The 19,837-nt window shown below is 44.8% G+C and overlaps 1 protein-coding gene across 2 annotated transcripts in view; it reads right to left on the bottom strand.

Annotated features, from left to right (window-relative positions):
• Positions 1-19,632, bottom strand: part of CIT (citron rho-interacting serine/threonine kinase) — a 164,745-nt gene extending 145,113 nt beyond the window's left edge. For both annotated transcript variants that reach the window (XM_046024531.1, XM_046024532.1), the window contains exons 1-5: positions 19,432-19,632; positions 18,538-18,783; positions 13,238-13,379; positions 5,821-5,996; positions 1,158-1,259 (exon numbers count right to left, since the gene is read on the bottom strand). In XM_046024531.1, coding sequence (XP_045880487.1) covers positions 1,158-1,259; positions 5,821-5,996; positions 13,238-13,379; positions 18,538-18,633 — 516 coding nt within the window. In that variant the 5' untranslated portion in view covers positions 18,634-18,783; positions 19,432-19,632. The remainder of the gene's footprint in view (positions 1-1,157; positions 1,260-5,820; positions 5,997-13,237; positions 13,380-18,537; positions 18,784-19,431) is intronic.
• Positions 19,633-19,837: the final 205 nt, after the last annotated feature.

Raw genomic sequence — 19,837 nt, 5'->3', positions numbered from 1 at the left:
GGAGGCAGTTCCCCTTCCCAAATTCATTTACAAGGAACTGCAAAATTCTATAACTACCATCTGAATCACATCTAACACTCAAATGTTTAATGATGCCAAAGCACGGAATAAGCAAAACAAGGTGTGATGTGCCTCCATGTGTCACACTGCCATAGACAAAGGCAAAAATAAATGTCAGAGGTAACAAAATACTGACTAATTTTTAAAAGAATAAAAAAAAAAAAGGAGGCAGATGTGTATGTGTATGTGCTGACATGGAAAGATGTTGGGGGTAAATTGCTGAAAGGCAAAAAGCAAGCTGAAGAGCAGAGTAGGGAGTAATATACGAGTTTTGTAAAACAAACTATATACATGTGTTATAAATGCAGACATAGAAATTTTTTTTCCATTAGGGTCAGGAAAAACATACATAACCATCAATACATTTCCTTAAGGGAAAAGGATTAGAAAGAAAGGTAAAGAACATTCTCTTCTATTTCATACATTCTTTGCCCTGTTTGCATTTTCTTAAAATCACAATGTACTGGGGAGCCTGGATGGCTCAGTGGGTTAAAGCCTCTGCCTTCGGCTCAGGTCATGATCTCAGGGCCCTGGGATTGAGCTCCGCATTGGGCTCTCTGCCCAGCCTGCTTCCCTCTCTCTCTGGCTGCCTCTCTGCCTACTTGTGATCTCTGTCTGTCAAATAAATAAATAAAATCTAAAAAAAAAAAAAAAAAAAAAATCACAATGTACTCAGTTTTTAAAAATTAAAAAATGTAATGACTTGCACTAGGTTTAGTGGTGATCCTCTCACAATATAGACAAATACTGAATCATTATGTTGTACTCCTAAAACTAATAAGATATTATATGTCAATTATGACCCCCCAATAATTAAAGCAAGATTCTAGGCTATTAAAGGTCAAATCAGATTATTCCCAAATAATTGACTTCTCATTATTGCCCTTTAAGCCATGGCTATAATACCCAACAAAAGATGGGGCCATCTCTAAATGGACTGGTCGTTAATCTTTAGGACAAGGAGAACAGGAGGATACCTCAAAGTCAGGAAAGCAACTCGAAGGACCATATGGGCAAGACCCACATCCAGTTCTACATCTGCAATATCTGAGTGTCAGCCCTGGACTAATTCTAAAGAGATGGATGGAAAGACTCACCAGATAGAGGTTATTTTTGTCCTGAAAGGCGTACTGTAACTGGGGAATCCAAGGGCTGGTGCTCCGAGATAATATGTTCCGTTCTTCCTCAAAAAATGAAACCTAGGGGAAAAAGAAACTCTTTAGACAATTGTAATAGCATTGGGGTAGAGTAGAGAGAATGCCCTATCCTCTCTCTATAAGCTCTCTCTAGCTTAAAAAAAGAAAACCATCCTTTAGCCCAGCACTCAACAAATTTCATTCATTTGCCTACTTTGCTCACCATTTTTGCCAGATCTGTATCTTATCTGCCCAATTACTGACTTAACGCCTCTCCTTAAAGTCAACTCACTTCTTTTAAATCTAAATATCTTTCTCTTTCTCTTCTTCTTCACCTTCGCTCCCTGAACAACTCAGTCCTAAAGCCATTAGATGGAGCAGAACAGGGTAAGCATCCGTGACAGGTGGTAAGGACAGAGGGCCAAGGTGGCCCAGAACAGGGTACCAGGCCCAAGCAGGGTGAGGAGGGCAGTGACCATGTATGGGGGCAGTCCAATATCGGGCCCACATAGGGTGAAGAAGGCATCCACGTGTAGGGATGGACCGGAACAGGGCATCTGAGCCCACCAATGGGAGAAGCGGCAACAAAGACAGGAGACTGAATGCACACAGATGCATAAAATAAGCTGAATATTAGGAGAAGAGAAGAGAGCTACAACACACAGAAAGGGTGAACACTAGAATAAACTCAGGGAAGTTCGATGGGACTTGGAGATATTGGTGTGAACACACAGCTGAAACAGAGAAATAAATATAAATGTAAATGTGTGTGTGTGCGCACACGAGGAGGTAGGTGTACTTAGTACGTGTACGTGTATTCCCTGGCTCTGTCCACTGAAAGGGGTCTGGAAGCAGTGGCATCCCAACAGCAATAAGGGCACCTAGCGCCCAGATCTTGGCTTCTAAGTACCCTCTTACACTGAAAGTTAATGCTTGTCTTTGAGAAGTAACTGATTCCAAGGGTGGGACAGGCCAGAGCCTGAACCTCCTGTTGTACCAGAAAGCAAGAGACAACTCAAAGATGGGGATGTGTCAAAAGACGCAAAAACCAACCTAAAGAGACTCTTATGGCCCAACTTAGGGGACAGGTGGAGTATAAAAATACATAATGACAATAATGGCTTGTGACTCATTGACTTAAGCAGGAAAATGCAAATCCACACAGCTATAAACTAATAAATTGAAAGTTATATGAGGAACAGGTGCTTCCACAGTTTGAAAGCACCTCCCTATGGAATACTAGCATAATAGCGAAGCAGAAGGGGGTGACCCCACAGGGAAGCATGGCAGATACCTAAGTGAACGTCAACATGAACGTGACAAACTGAAACAAAGTCACCCACTAGGAGGCAATGAGAAGAACAGAGCATCTCGTCTGTGGCATTCCTGCCAAAGATCTAGCACCTGACCTGAGCAACATTGGACATAGCTATATTTTACAAAATAACTGGGTCTGTGATCTTCAGAATCACCAAGGTCATGAGAGTCCAGGGAAAACTGAGAAGCTGGTCCAGATTGAAAAAGACTAAAAAGCCAGGACAACTAAATGCTATGGGGGATCCTGAGCTGGACCCTTTTGTTCTAGAGGAACGTGGAACGGCCAGCGGAACATGAATGGTGTCTAAGGTTTAGACAGTGGTAATGTACATGGTAATGTATTAGACAGTGGTAATGTATTATACGGTGGTAATGTAGTTTCTTTCCTGATATTGATGGCTGTATCATGGTTCACAGGAGAGCATCCTTATTGTAGGAAATGCACACTGAAGTCTTCGGAGGTAATGGGGCATTGAGTTGGCAACGGATTTTCAAACGGCTCAGGAAGAAAAAGTTGTTCGTACTTTCTATTAGTTTTCCAGGTCAACTTGGCTGGGCTATACCCAGCTATTCAATCAAACACGAACCTAGGTGTTCCTGGGGAACAACAACCCAACTCCTGTAATCTCCTGCACCTAATCTGTGGCCCTTCTCCTTTCCTGGCACACATAAAAGGTGTGCAGAGGGGCGCCTGTGTGGCTCAGAGGGTTAAAGCCTCTGTCTTCAGCTCAGGTCATGATCTCAGGGTCCTGGGATCAAGCCCGACGTCGGGCTCTCTGCTCAGCAGGAAGCCTGCTTCCCTCCCTCTCTGCCTACTTGTGATCTCTGTTTGTCAAATAAATAAATAAAATCTTTAAAAAAAAAAAAAAAAAAAAAAAAAGGTGTTCAGTGAAGGTTGGCCGAACTGAAAAGCCTACATCTTTACTTGCTTGCCACAGACTCTTTGTCTGATCCCTGAAGCTTCTGTTAAAATAAGTGGTCTCTGAGGACTCTTCTGGTTCTCACCAAGCCCTGGGCAGCTATGCTGGCTCTCCTAAGTGATCTTCCTTACAGGATGTTACCTCTTCTGTCGCCTTCTTTGGCATTTCCTTTCCCTCGCTCCCTGTGCTGGTTTTTCTCTTCTCATGCCCTAAATTCCAAAACCTTGCCATGGCTCAATTAAAGACTCTACTTTCCTTCATACTCACTGTCTTAAAGAATGGTTGGGTAGCTTTCATTAGCTCCTGCGTGTATCTGATTGTAAAAACCCCCAGTCCACACAAGGCACCTGGGTGGTTCAGTTGGTTAAGCCTCTACCTCTCAGTCTTGATCTCAGGGTTGGGGGTTCAAGCCCTGCACTGGGCTCCACACTTGGCGTGGAGCCTACTTTTTAAAAAAATTAAATAAAGAAACAAACAAAAAATAATAATAAAATTTAAAAACTAAAAATTTAAAAACCCCAGCCCACACCTCACACAGGGTCCTTGCAAGTCATTCACCTAAAGCAAGGAACACCTAGAACATCTCTATTCCTTGCCTGCAGTACAATAGATCAGATTGTTTTCTTTTTACATATACTACTTCCCATCTACCACAAACACTGCAAGGTCAGGGCTACATTTAATGCCTCTTCTCAAGGACCTAGAAGCACAGCACACAGAACAGGTACTCGGCCAGTGCGTCCTGATGATAAGTGGTGGCTTGGGTATTGGGAGCTTGAGTGAGCATGTTCCATTCCCCACCTTCCAAATGATTTGCAACTTCCTGTCATTTCTCCTTTCGGTGAAGTCGCTCACATTTCGCTGCTAAACACAGCCTACATCATTCCTGGACTGACAAGCAGCCTCCTGCCCTCCACTGCTCCTTTGACTGGAGGCCACACAAAGTCACCGAGTCCTCAGACTCTGATCCCAACCTCCTCCTTCCAAAAGTATAACACCGATCCCCAACCACCTCACAAAGTGAACAGCCATTCCGAAAAACAGTTCTTGGGGGAATGGGGAGTTCCCATGTAAAAGATACAGAGTTTCTATGTGGGATGATGAGAAAGTTCTAGAAAGAGAGAGTGGTTATGGTTGCAGGCAACATTGTAAATGCACTTAAGACCAGTGAATTGTACCTTAAAAAGGATTAAAACAGTAAATGTTATGCTATGTATATTTTGTCACAATTAAAAAAAGGTTCTTCCGATTTCCCACAGATGACCCCCTCCCCAACCAAATGTCTCATTTCTTCCCATTTCCTAGTCCATCTGTTCTAAAGCACTAAGAAGGGTGGGGAAAAAAAAAAAAAAAGACATGCACGTGTGCACGCACACACACACACACATCTGTATAGGATTCTAGTACTCATTCCTCCAAAACATCTCTCACACACACAAACACACACACACATATACACACACACATATACACCCTTCCACCTGCCACATTCCCGTCATGCCTCTCTGCCCAGAACCTACATTCCCTCTCAGCGGTGTGAACCTCCCCTGACTGTCCCTGGCTCACCCACATCTCTCCTCACTCCACAGTTGGTGGATTTGCTCCCTGCTCTCCCTTCTGTGATGCTTTGGCTGCTGAGCGCCTGCTTTATACATCTGCATTTTTCCTCCACTTTCCAAAGTTGTTTTTAAAGCCTGTAACTAACAGCCACAGAGCTCCAATTCCTTCTGCAGGCTTCCCACGGAACTGGGTACATTATCGGACCCACGATGTGCGCTCGGACGTCTGTAACTAATAAACTGTTCTGAACACCAAGGCTGATGACTGTCTCTCTAGCAACTCGGCAAATGAATCAATATGTCTGGAGCAGAAGCCTTGTTTAAAGAAAGAAAAATACCATGATCAGAAAGAGAAGATCCTACCTGCCTTTAAACAAGCAACACCCTAGCCACAGAGTAATTGTATTTCATTTCTTCAAAAGCCTATTTAAAAATCAAATACATATGCCCACAGCACAAATAAAGAAAATGTGTCCCAAAATGAATGCTGGCTAACCCCACAAGATGCATATCTCGAAATCCCCAGCAGACGGTCATGAAAGGTCATCTTAAATTTATTAGTTAAAAGGCCATGTTGATTCTGGACAAAATACAACAAGAGAAACGTAATAAAGAAATCAAGAGGAGCTTGTGAGCCTTCAAAATGAGTCAATATCCATTCAAGAAGAAAAGCTGAGAACGTGAGAGAGCTTTCTGCAACCGTCATTAACCAGAGAGTCACCGGGAAATCCTTGGGGGACCCCGGTTGCCGATTTCGCAGATCATCACCTCTGCAGTGAACATTCTGGCACAAAAAGGGGAAAGGGCATGGGGTTAAAATGCTCCTACCTGCTCTTGGGCCAACAAGGTCTTCTTCTTCATGACTTTCATGGCATAGATGTCCCCGGTCGCTCGCTCCCTTACCACCTGCACTTCAGCAAAGTGACCACAGCCCACAAGACTTCGGACTTCAAAGTCCTTGGCTGAAGGCTGGAGCTCCTGTAACTCAGCTATGGTGTCAGAATCTGCAAGAGATGGAAGAGTTGCTCCCAGGTAAGGAAAGCATTTCAAACACACGCATCTTTATGAAAGCAAAAAAAAAAAAAAAAAAAGAAAAAAGAAAAGAAAGGAAAAAGTGTTCCTATGTGTTCCTTCACTGTCAAAAGACATTTAGTCACTTTCTCATCCGTCATGAATAATTATAAAATCAGCACAAAAGTGTTTTTATATGTTAAGTTAAAATTAAGGGCTCCAGAAATTCCAAAGCAGTTTCCATGGTAGCTATAATTTGAATCCTGTAGACTCAGAAAATAGGAGAACATAAATCATGTTTTTCTTCCTCCTCTCTGAAGGCTGCAGGGCAGTGTTCGGTCAAACATGTTTATCAGCACTTAGACTGGCTTATAACGTGACACAAGCAACACAATTCCCATCTCAATCCACTTTGGAGCTGACTTCCAGATCATTCCATGCTCGGCGCGTTCTGCCCAGTTTTATCCCAGTAACCTAGGTTTTATCCCACTCTCCCATCTCCCTTGGGTGGTATCAGAACTACCTCCTCTTCCTTAATATCTAGCAGTGCTACAAAACAAACAAACAAACAACGAGAAAATAAAATCAACCAACTAACCAACAAAATAAAGCCCTGATATTCGCTCTGCAGAGTTGGCAGGTCACACACCTAGAAGGGTTTACAACTATCTTTTTCTTAGCATATAGTCTTCCTCCTTTTCCAAGTGCAGTCTCTCAGTCAGTTTCTTAGTCTGCTCAGACTGTTACAACAAAATCCCACAGATGAGGTGGCTTGAACAACAGGCATTTCTTTCTTATGGGTCTGGAGTGTGGGAAGTCTGAGATCAAGGTGCTGGCAGATTGAAACCTTGGGGGGGAACCCACTTCCTGGCATACAGAGAGCCACCTTCTCACTATATCCTCACAAGATGGAGAGGGAGGGAACCTTGGTCTCTCTTCTTCGAAGGACAACAGTTCCACCACGAAGGCCCGAGCTTTATTACTTCATCTAAATCGAATTCCTTCCCAAAGGCTCCACCTTCAAATGCCACCATATTGGAAATTAGAGCCTCAACATTTGAATCTGCAGGGGACACGAACATTCAGTCCATAACAGGTGGAGATCCGCCACACAGTAGGGATTAAATGGATGGCAGATTTGGAATTGATGTTATATTTATCGACGCTCTTACGAACACAAAGCGGGGACATCACTGAATATGCAATGACTCTAAGGGTCTGAAAGAATGGAGCAGAATATCCGTATCTGACTGGAAAACTCAATCCTTCACATGATAGAGAAACTCCATATAGAGAAATGGGGGTCACACTCCAAAAGAAGACAAGAGGAACACATAATAATATTATCCGGAGAATCCCTCAGAGAGGTGCCACGATGAAGACCAAGAGACTCTTGAACTCCCCCATGGACACGAAAGTCGTTCGGGCACTAGAGTGGGTTGCCGTGTCCATGGTTGGGCACCAGGTACAGCCAGGAGGCTACATTCTAGAGTTACACTCAGCTTGGCAAGTTATTCACATAATGAGAGGAAATGAGCCCAATGAAAGGGAAAACCATTTCATACCTATAGTTGTTGGGCATCAAGCATATTGATAAATTAGCCAACGCAGTTTTAATTGCTACCCATCCCCTTTCTTTGTGACATGGGTAGATCGGAATTCACTTGGACCAAAGCACAAATGATGACCTCCACTGCCCTGGGTACATTCCCACCCACAGACCACACCTCTCTCTTCAGCCAGTCACCCTGAAAACACCTCCCTTTGGTCCCTGGGGGAATCAAGCAAGAGTGCTGGGTAGATCCAAAGAAATTCACCATGACCACAGTAAAAAATAAATCTAAAATGCCTTCGTGGAGAATTCCATGAGCTGAAAGCTGCACAATATTTTCCTTTTGCCCTGACATCCCTGTGCCAAGTCCTGTCTTTCTTCCCTGCCCTTTTTCCAAGTTTCTTTCAGATCAGGTAGTTTTGAATGATAATTCCCCAAATATGCTGGCTTGCAACTTTCTGGGCTGAACCTGATTTTATTATTGCTTGCACTCAAAGCCAAGCTCTCTCGATTCTCTGCTGGGCCTTGGGTCCTTACGTTGCTTATAGCATTTGTCCAACTTAACTCTGGATCTGTGGCTCGAAACCACCAGACATTTCAATCACAAAAGCAGACAAACTGCTCCAGGCAAAACCACAAGGATACCCAGAATTCTGAGAAAACATTCCATATGCCTATGTCTTTTTCCAAAGGTTGCAGATTATTAAGGGGAACAGGTCAAATACTAAACTCAAGTATAGGACAATTAACAAACAAACAACAAAAAAAAAAAAAAACCCAAAAACACCCTCACAACATCCCTTCATCCCAGCAGCTTCTGTGACTCCAAAACCACATCCCACTTCAGCCCTACACCCTGTTAATTACAGCATTTAAGGACTGAATACTGAGGTGGAAACGGAGACCCAAAGCACTGTAATGAAAATGCAATCAAAGCATGGCCTTGTCAGATAAACATTTGGACCCAGGGGCAAAAGACAACACAACTGAGTACAACACTTCCTCTCCTGAAACTCAGTCAATTCAACATTTCAAATTTCTAGGAATTTGTCCTTCACAGAAACGCTAGCAGCTGTACTGGAAAACAACACACAGAAGTATGTTCATCACGAGCACTGCTTGCAACAGAAAAATACCCAGAAATGACTTAAAGGTCCAGGGGCGCCCGGGTGGCTCAGTCGGTTAAGTGTCTGCCTTGAGCTTGGGTCATAATCCCAGGGTCCTGGGATCGAGCCCCATGTCGGGCTCAGCATGGAGTCTGCTTGTCCCTCTCCTTCTGCCTCTGCCCCCAACTCATGCTCTCTCTCTCTCAAGTAACTAAAATCTAAGGAAGGGAGGGAGGGAGGGAGAAATAAATGACCTAAAGATCCATCAACAGGAAAGTGGAATCAACCTAAAGTCCACCCACATAGAAGAATATTAGGCACATAAAGTAGCTCCATCTCCGTGAGAATATTCTTTAAGGACAGGGATTTTCTTCTGTTTTGATCGCCGCTGTAAACCCAGTCCCCAAAACAGAATCTGGCACAAAGCAACTGCTCCGTAAATATTTGTTGAGCAAATATATTGCTGAGTGAGCAAAGCTAGTAGCAAAATATTACAGACATACGATCCGTTTTGTGTACAATGAAACTAGAGTGATGTTAGAACATACATGGAAAGGGCTGCTTGATTGCTACAGAGGGTTGCCTGGTACACAGGAGTTCATTACACGGTATTCTCTTTACCTTGGGACATGCTTGAGAATTTCTATAATAAATATTTTATAAGGACCCCCCAAAATTGCAATATTATGCACCAAACTAGTAACAGTGGTTATCACAGACAGAGGAGATTTTGAGGGATAGTCTCTCATTCTGACCTTTTTTTTAACTTTGTGTCCTGTTTATAATTAGGAAGAAAAAATTCTTAACATTAGAATTCACCTGTAAGTACTACAGTTGTGAACATACAGAAGCTCTTGCCTACAGTAAATGCCGCTGAAAGCGCATAGGATCGCAGCTACTGTCAAATCAAAGAACAGTCCAATTTCAACAGTTATTAACACTTTGCATGTTTAATATGTTTATTTTTATACAAATTCTATAATACAATGCTTAAGGTTTTCCCACTTGGTTCACTTGGCAATACAGTCATTTGACCAATATTTACTGAACATCTACCATGTGCCAGACATGGTTTTAAGCACTGGGTATAGAGCAGTAATTAAGAAACAAAAATCTCTTCCCTGGTTCCCAGATCCAAGTTCCCTGCTCCCCACCCTCCTTTGGCTCAAGGCTGGGACACCTCTTCAGGGCTATACTTTCCGTCTGGTTATCCCCGGCAGCCCCCAAAGAAAATCTCCATCTCTATGACAAGATGCAAGAAACTCCCGCAGTAGCAGCTGCTGGGCCCTTTTTCCCATGTGAAAGTGAAGCTTGCGTTCCAAAACAGAAACCCGAAAAGGAAAACACACACACACACACACACACACACACACACACACAACCAGCCATACTAATATAATTACTCTTTTACAATCACAGCCTCTCGGCCTTACTCGCCAGGAAGCCTCTTCAAAAATACAAAACAATTCCTTGCAAGAGAATTCTATTAGAAAAACCTACATTTCACTAAGCCTAAGTCCCTGGATTACTGAAGGAATTTAGAAGATCCACTACTTTAAAGGAAGCAGAGGGCAGGGGCGCCTGGGTGGCTCAGTTGATTAAACATCCGGACTCTGGATTTCAGCTCAGGTCATGATCTCCAGGTCATGGGATCGAGCCCCCTGTCGGGCTCCTTGCTCAGTGGGGAGTTTGCTTGTGATTCTCTCTGTATCTTCTTGTGCTCACGTGCTCTCTAAATAAATACATAAAATGTTTTAAAGAGTAAAAATTAACAATAAAAAAATAAAATAACCAGGGGACAGACTCCAGACTGAGGAAAGTGCCTGTAGGTGGCTTGATAAATTAGTCTGTCTCCGTATTTCCCCTCCCCTACCACTCCCTACTTAAAAATTTAAATACTCAAGAAAATAAGGTGGGAGTCTATTCAAACAGATATGGAATAAAGAAAAGGACCCGAGTACGTTTTAAAATTAAAGACACCCAACATATTAAATATATGTTCAGGTTGACAGCTACCACTATTGGGTTAACATTTATTACCTCTGATGTGTCAGGCAACATAAGCCTGGTCTGAGCCCTAATCCATTCAGTCCCCGCACAGCCTTCTTAAATATTATTTTCCCCATCTTGCAGATAAGGACACAGAAGAGACGAGGTACAGGTAAATCCCAAAGGTCATTGTGGTGGCCATATGACGATTTTAGCTACTCAAAACTCCCAGCTCCTTTGGATAGTTGCACATTCCCCCCATTCCATGAGACCGAGGTGATCAGGGTGCCCTGAACCCCTGGGTACCCAGAGGAGGCCCATCACACTTCGCATCCTGGCCCAGTGCCTGCTCAAGGGGTAGGCAGATGACCCAGAGCAGACCTAATTAGAGAAACGTTGCACAGGGCATGGTAGCCAGTCCCAAAGATGGTGCCCAATGAATCACACGCCTCCTAGAATTCACTTGTGTAGTTCTGGGGCACATGGAATCTGGGCGGCCCTATGACTCGCTTCAAACAACAGAATGAGGCCAAAGAGACCCTCCGTCCCTTCCACACTTCAGCCCTAAGAAGTCCTGGCAGCTTGCACTTTAGTGCTTTTGGAAACCCTGAACTGCCACATAAGATGTCGACGTCTCTGCTAAAGGGACCAGGTAGATCAGAGGTCGGCAACTTTTTCCTTGAAGGGCCAGAGCGTAAATAATTTTAGGCTTTGTAGGCCACGTGGTCGCAGACACCACGACTCCAAGTCCACGTCAAGAGAAAGCGGCCACGGAAAGTACATAAACAAATGGGCATGGCTAACACGGTCCATTAAAACTTTGTTTCCAGGGCGCCTGGGTGGCTCAGTTGGTTAAGCGACTGTCTTCGGCTTGGATCATGATCCCGGAGTCCCAGGATCAAGTCCCGCATCGGGCTCCCAGCTCCATGGGGAGTCTGCTTCTCCCTCTGACCTGTCACCTCTCATGCTCTCTCTCACTGTCACTCTCTCAAATAAATAAATAAAATCTTAAAAAAAAAAAATGTTAAAAAGGCTATAGTTGGGGGCGCCTGGGTGGCTCAGTGGTTAAAGCCTCTGCCTTCGGCTCAGGTCATGATCTCAGGGTCCTGGGATCGAGCCCCGCATCGGGCTCTCTGCTCAGCAGGGAGCCTGCTTCCTCCCTTCTCTCTCTCTGCCTGCCTCTCTGCCTACTTGTGATCTGTCAAATAAATAAATAAAAATCTTAAAAAAAAAAAAAAAAAAGGCTATAGTTGGCTGAACCTTGATGGAGAGACCACGTGGAGAAGCCATGTGGAGAGCAGGACGCCCTGAGACTTCACAGAGACAGGGAGAGGCTCAGTCATCCCAGAGCCCCAGCTGAGTCCGGTCTTCCAGGCAGCCTGCCAGATACGGAGCGGCCATCTTGGACGTTCTAGACCAGGAGAGTCCTGGGCGCCTGCAATCTTAGCCACTCTTAGCCAGTCACATGGAGAGGAAAAGTCTTCAGCTGAGCCCCATCAACCCACAGATTCACGAGAGGTAATACAGTGATTACTGTTTGAGGCCACTACAGTTCCGGGGGCTTGGTTACACATCAAGGTCATATAAGGGAGGGTTTCTCACGCTTGGCATTACTGAAATTTGGGGCCAGATATTTCTATGCTGTGGTGGCTATCCTGTCATCGCAGGAAGCGTTAGCATCATCTCTGGCTTCACCCATTAGATGCCAGTAGCTGTGACAACCAAAAATATCTCCAGATGTTGCCGAGTCCAGAGGGGAGCAAAATCACCACTGGTTGGAAAACACTGATGTAAGGTAATCAAATACAAAACTGGGACACAGACATTAGCAGCTAACTGCCCCCCGCAGAGCCGATCTATACCTTTCATAGGCCCTAGGTATGTCTGCCTTCATCAGCACCTTCCTCCATTTAAAAAAAAAAAAAAAAAAAAAAAATCAAGGGACGCCGGGGTGGCTCAGTCAGGTAAGCATCTGACTCTTGATCTCAGCTCAGGTCTTAATCGCAGGATTATGAGTTCAAGCCCTGGGTAGGGCTCCATGCTAGGTATGGAGCCTACTTGAGGGGAAAAAAAAAACTACTTAAAAAAAAAGTCAAAAATTATACGGTGACACGGACATAAAGATGCATGTAACCTTAAATCATTATACGTTATTACAATCATATTTTTATCTTAAAGAAAATTAAATTAAACTAATGAAAAGTTCAATTTATTAAAATTAAATACTGTGGGTCCTAAGCGCTATTTGTTATGCCAGCTAGATTATCAGCTCTGAGTGGGTATAAGGATGGAACCAGAGAACATCATTTAAGACTCTGGATCCAGCCATACAGAAAGCTTAACCCAACCCTGGATTTCTGTTTCAGGAAGCCATAAGTTCACTTTTTGGCCTAAGCTAAAGTTGACTGTCACCTGCAACTGAGAGACCTGGCTTACCTGGCTCCCAGCTGCAGCAGGTGGGAACTGACCTTGAAACTGGGTCTGTCTTCCTCCGAGCAGACCACTGACCACTAACTCATTTGGCCTCCAGCATCCCTGCAGTTTTGTCTAGCAGAAGAGTTTTCAAGAAAAAGTTCTCCACACTTACACTTCCGGACAAAGTTGCTCACGTGCTTGATCTTCATCAGAGCAGGCTGACTGCATTCTCCAAAGAGAACGAAGAGGGCATCTAATATCCCTTCTCGGGAAAGCGGAGACATCTGCTGTTGAGTCAGAAAGGGTGGTTTCCCCTAAAAACAGCAAACAGCAGATGGAGACACTGTCAATAATGAAAAGCTTTGATCAATAACATCCACGCAGAGTAAATTACAAGCCACCAACTCTAACTGCTCACGACACATGCTAACAGCACAATTCTGGGGCTTAGTTCTTTAAAGCGACATCAATTGAGAGTCATTACGTTATCGCTCCTAAGATTCCATTACCGTGGGTTCCTTCCACCAGCACCTGGGGAGGAAACTTCATAAGCATGCCATTAATAAGAAAAGGCCCTTTTTTCTTTCCTTTTTTTTTTTTTAAATTTTTGAGAGGGAGCGAGAATGAGCCAGGGTTGGGGGGGAAGGGAGGGAGGGTCAGAAGAAGCAGATGCCCAGATGAGCAAGAACCACACCCCCCTCCCCCCACCTGCACAATGTGGGACTAGATCCCAGGACCCTGAGATCATGACCTGAGCCAAAGGCAGACACTTAACTGACTGAGCCACCTAGGTGCCCAGGGTCCTTCTTTCTTAACAGTCTGAGGCTCATGGGAACATTTACTCTGGACCCTGCTGGTTCTGAAATATTTCCATGTCTCTACAACATGACACTGTGACTGCTACTGGTTTCAAGTGGGCCCAGAGGTTTGTTAATATAACCATGGTTTCTTCCATTCACTCGAACAATCTAGAACAGTATGGACGGAGTGATCATACTAAAGCTGAATTGATTCATGATCTGGACTGGCAGATTATATCTAAGCCACAGACAGGTTTTGGTGGGCCTGCAGCATTTAAAAGAACTTGAATTATCTCTCAACATTGAAAAATCAGGAAATTTTACCCTAAAGAGAGGGTGGAGTTTGGGAGTTCTTCTGAAACACTGGAGAATGGAGCCGCATTGCCCCACATTCCTGCCTGGTGATGCTGAGCTGTGGCTGAGTGAGGCTGGCCATCTGGGTAGTGAATGTGGTCTGTAGTTCATTGCAGATGTGACTCCCCGTCTTCCACCTGACCCATGTGACTCAATCATAGTCACTGCCTGACCCACAAAGACATGAGTTTGCTCCCTCTGGTCTAGCACAATGAAGTCCATGTGCCAGGCTATGGACTGTGTGGAGGTATCTCTGCAAAGGCCCGTGACTCTGTAGGTGCTTGCCACCACTCCCGTCCACAGCCGGCGTCCCATTGAATCTGTGCTGTCTCCGTACTTGCTTCAAGCACCAGGTGGCACAAGTGACACTGTGAGGGCAGAGGTCTAAAGGAACGTAGCAGCTTCTGCTTTTGCTCTTTTGGGAAGCCAGTCGCCATGTAAAAAAGCCTAGGCTAGACCAGGGGTCAGCAAACTATAGCCCATTGGCCACTGTGGCCCCCCCCATCCGTTTTTATAAATAAAGTTTTATTGGAACACAGCCATACCCATTCATTGACCTATTGTTTGTGGCTGCTTTTGTGCTATGATGGCAGAGATGAATAGCTGCAGCTACTCCCAAAGCCTAAAAATATTTATTATTTAGAGAAGAAAGTTACAAGGCCTGGATTAGACTACTGGCTAATGAAAGACCTCATAGAGAAGTCAGCTGGAGGAACACTGAGATGCCCCAGCCAGCAGTCAGCACCCAGATGTTCCAGCCCCAGCCAAGCTCCCAACACAATATGGCCCCTTCAGTGACCCCAGCTGATATCACAAGGTGGAACAAAAGAACTACATAGCGGAATCCAAACCACCCACAGAATCGTAAGAAAAAAATAAATCACTGCTGCTTTCAACTTTGTGAGTGGTTTTGTACACAGCACCAGACACTAGAACCGAACCGGCTGGCTACATTTGAATCAACTGAAGATCTTAGCTGAAAAACAACAAGTCTCTGGTGCTATCCCTGGCCTACTGAACTAGAACTTTCCAGATTGTCACTGAGAATCTGTTTTCTTAACAAGCTCACCAAGAGATTTAAGCCTCAGCCAGGTATGCGAGGCATTGGGTCACAAGCCCCCATAGCTTTCCCTTTAGTTAAGGTTCTGCAACAAATTCTGAAAAATAGTAAGTCTTTGCTCATTTGATCTTTACTGAGTTCAGACTAACTAAAGCAACAGTTCCCACATACAGTACTGACACTTCACCAAGTGCTCGGGTCTGCCACAAAATGAGAAAAAGTGAATGCCACGTGATGACTGGTCTAAAAAGATAAATACACTCAAATCTAAAGTGATCTGTAGGGGTGCCTGGTGGCTCAGTGGTTACAGTTAAGCGGCTGCCTTCAGCTCAGTCATGATCCCAAGGTCCTGGGATGGAACCCTGCATCCAGCTCTCTGCTCAGTGGGAAGCCTGCTTCTCCCTCTCCCACTCCCCCTGTTTTGTACTCCCCTCTCGCTGTCTCTCTGTCAAATAAATAAATAAAATCTTAAAAAAAAAAATAAAGTGATCTTTTATTCTAAAATCATGTCCTTCCTCTGTTGGTGTTTCTTAAAAATGTCCCTTCTTTATGAAATGAAAGGACCAGAAAATAATAGGCTTTTCTCTATATCGGTTTTGTTACATCCTTCTTACATCCCTTCCTTGGCAAAATAAAAAAGCCTATGTTGGCCTAACAAATTTGTGAAATTTTCCTGGCTCAAAAAATCTAAATGTCTTCTGACCACTGCACACAAAACTCGTTGGGAAGTCAAGTACAATGTAGAAATTAAGACTCCATCCAAAGTACTTCCCTGCATGGAAAACAAAATCACTACTCTATCTAAACCTCATTAAAACAGTATTAGAGGGGTGCCTGGCTGGCTCAGTGGGTTAAAGCCTCTGCCTTTAGCTCAGGTCATGATCCCAGGGTCCTGGGATGGAGCCCCGCATCAGGCTCTCTGCTCAGCAGGGAGCTTGCCTCCCCCTCTCTCTCTGCCTGCCTCTCTGCCTACTTGTGATCTGTCTGTCAAATAAATAAACAAAATCTTTAAATGAATAAATAAAAATAAAACAGTATGATACAGGGAAAGACCAGTATCCATACCCGGTTAGGCAAATGTTGGCGTATGCTACACTAGCACATAATAGCTTTCCTGGGCACACGGAAGAACTCATCGTGCAAAAGAGATGAACTGGGGATTTACCCACAACTCTTGCTGTATAATGACATTTAAATATAATACACACTTAATAAATTCTGACACACGCTGGCAGTCTTGCCAATGGTTACGTGCCCAGCCTCTGTTGTCAGAATATAATTGGAGCCTGGCTCTGTCATTTACAAGCTACGTGATCCTGAGCAAGTCCTTGCTTCCCTCAATATCTGTCTCTTCCCTTTTTTTTTTTAAGATTTTATTTATTTATTTGACAGACAGAGATCACAAGTAGGCAGAGAGGCAGGCAGAGAGAGGGGGGAAGCAGGCTCCACGCTGAGCAGGGAGCCCAATGGGGGACTCCATCCCAGGACCCTGGGATCATGACCTGAGCCAAAGGCAGAGGCTTTAACCCTCTGAGCCACCCAGGCGCCCCAGGCGCCCCTTTCTCTTCCTTTTTAAAATGTAAATAAGAAAAGTCCTCACATCTGTTACGGAGCTGAAGTGAGATAATCAGGAGCATGCTGGCTCTGTACCCAGCACACTGGAAGCCACAATTATTACATAAGGAGCACATTATATGCCTTTAGCCAATTTTGTAATAAGTCAAAAAAGTTTTGCAATAAAACCTAAAGGGGATAAAACACGGCAGCACTCCGGTCAGCTAGCTAGCATTAGGAACAAATTATTCATTTGTGAAAAATGTCTTATGACTTAAAATGGCGATAGAAGTGGTCCCACAGAACAACCAACCTAAGCTTTCAATCTGTTTCCATTCTGATCTGTTTGAACATTCCTCAATACCAGTATTTTGGGTGGGGTGGGGTGGGGGGAGTTACCAAGAAAGTATCAGTATTTATCATACAGGTATCCTTGCATAAATACCTTCCTAAATATAATTACTGCTAAGTCAACATAAATTTATCATTTTTTTAAAGATTTTATTTATTCACTTGAGAGAGAGAGAGATCACAAGTAGGCAGAGAGGCAGGCAGAGAGAGAGGGGGAAGCAGGCTCCCCGCAGAGAGCCCGATGTGGGACCCGATCCCAGAACCCTGGTATCATGACCTGAGCTGAAGGCAGAGGCTTTAACCCACTGAGCCACCCAGATGCCCCTAAATTTATCATTATTATAATTAGTATTATTTCTACACTTAGCATTAATAATAGTTACCATTTATAACCAGTGGTTTACCAAGAGCTAAGCAAGAAGCTAAGTGCTTTACATAAAGTATCTCATTTCACCTCATGATAACCCTATGAATTTGGTGCTATAACCTCTGTTTGAAAGAGTGGCAAATGGATGCAGAGAAGTCAACCGAGTCACCTAAGGTAACACAGCCAACAAGTGCTGGGGCCAGGATTCAAACCCAAATCCTTACCACTATCTGGATTGCTCCCCTGACTTGTGGTTATATAAGTCAAACAAGGATCTCTACATCAACAATGTTTCATCTACATCAAAAACAAAGAATTAGAAATCTGCTTGGAAACTACTCCCTGACCTGAAACACTTCTGCAGCCATAGAAATAGAAAGGTTCTTTATCTTGAGCGGAATATGGGTTTCACAGATGTGGGTATTTACCAAATTGTTTTTGGGGGGTTTTGTTTTAAATAAAGATCTCTTGAAGAGGGCGTCCAAGTGTCTCAGTCGGTTAAGTGTCTGCCTTCAACTCAGGTCATGATCCCAGGGTCCAGGATGGAGTCCCGGTTTGGGCTCACTTGTCAGCAGGGAGCCTGCCTCTCCCTCTGCCTACCCCTTCTCCCCGCACCCCCCCCCAGTCAAATGAATAAATTAAAAATCTTTAAAAAAAAAATCTCTTCAACCAAAGAAATAGGATTATATCTATAGCAATTTGCCGAAAGAATGCCTTTGTCTGTTTTTCTTTAACAAAGGGCAAACCGTAGTACAGATAAGTAAAGTGGGAGAAATGCTTAAAAAAAAAAATCTCCCTTCAAGGACAAGGTTGGCTATCTACTCCTCTGTCTGTACAGTGGCTCCTTTTTCCAATACTATCAGCAAGTATAAAACACCAAATAGGATTTCCCCTAGAAGATTAGCCTCAGTCCTATAATAAGAATAAAAGTGACAAGGAGGTTCCAGGGAAACAAACACAGGTGAACAGAGTTGGCAGCCTGTTACCTGGAAGAAATGATTCAGCCTGGAGGCCCGGGTGGCAATGGGTTCAGCAGCACCAGCGTCCAGCAGATTCCGCGCTCCATATTTGAACTTCAGCATCTCTCCAGTGATGAAGAGATACAGGAGAAGGTCAAGTGTGTGCTGCCAAACTGAGGAGGAAGCACTTGAAAGATCCTGATCTTCCTCAAAGATGTCAGGGATAGGGAGGTGAAAACCAGCCGCCACAAAACGGAACTTGGGAAGTTCAGGCTGGCAATGGACATTAAAAAACAGATCTTTACTCACTGCAACAAGAGGTCATACGCATTTCTGACGTATTCTCTTACAAATCAATTTATTATCTGCTCCACCGAGACTGTAAGTTCCACAAGGGCGGAGACCCAGCCCGCCACACAGCAGGGCTAATACTTATGGAATGAATGATAGAAAAAAGAGAATTACACGGTAGATAGGAAAGTAATATGTACTATAAGGTTAAAAGAGAGAGAGCAAGGGAGGAGCAACTGGTGTGTGTTTAACGGCGCACTCGGAGTGACTTCACGGAGAAGGCAACACTTGAAGCCAGATCTGAAGCGGGTAAACAGTAATCCTTGCTGATGGGCGGGGGAGGCAGGAAACGTGTGCCGCGCAGAGGGAACAGCCAGGGCTGGGCTCTGAGGCAGGACCTGGCCTTCTCGGACAATAGCAGGGAGACGAGAGGGGCTGGAGCAGAGGGAACGACGCGGGAAGCGGGAGGTGACCGACGGCACCGAGACGCACAACACGGGTAACAGGGAGCTGCCGCACTCCGCCAGAGGGTAATGCTGACAGGCAAAGAGGGAAGGCGGAACACACAGGGGACCCCCTGCAGGTTTAAGAAGGGAACAATTCCTCCTGCCCCGGACACCACCTACAGACCTTGAGGCTCTCTTGGAGGAGGACCTGGGAAAACCCTCCGGCCCCCGGCAACTTTGGGGGCTGCACCACCGCACCCCCCGCAACGGGAGGGAGAGCCGGGACTGGTGTGGGTGGAGGCGGCCCTGCCCCGGGCCTCGCAGAGGGGGGTGAGGGAGAAATGCGCTTGCGGGGTTTGGACTCACGCTCCGCCGACCCGGCCGGTCCGCGCTCTGCTCCACCCCGCGCCTCCCGCCGCCGCGTTTGAACCCGGCAAACACCATGGGCGGGGCTCAGGCCTGTCTAGACCAATCAGAGTGTCCGCTCTTAAAACGACCCGCCGCGTCCCAACCGAGCCCCACCCAAGTCCTTAAAGGGACAGAGGAAGTGAAAGGGAGAACCAATCAGATTGTTTCCTCCTCTGACTCGT

This window comes from Meles meles, chromosome 12 (assembly GCF_922984935.1).
Source record: "Meles meles chromosome 12, mMelMel3.1 paternal haplotype, whole genome shotgun sequence".
NCBI classification, from domain to species: domain Eukaryota; kingdom Metazoa; phylum Chordata; class Mammalia; order Carnivora; family Mustelidae; genus Meles; species Meles meles.
This window is presented reverse-complemented; position numbering and strand designations above follow the sequence as displayed.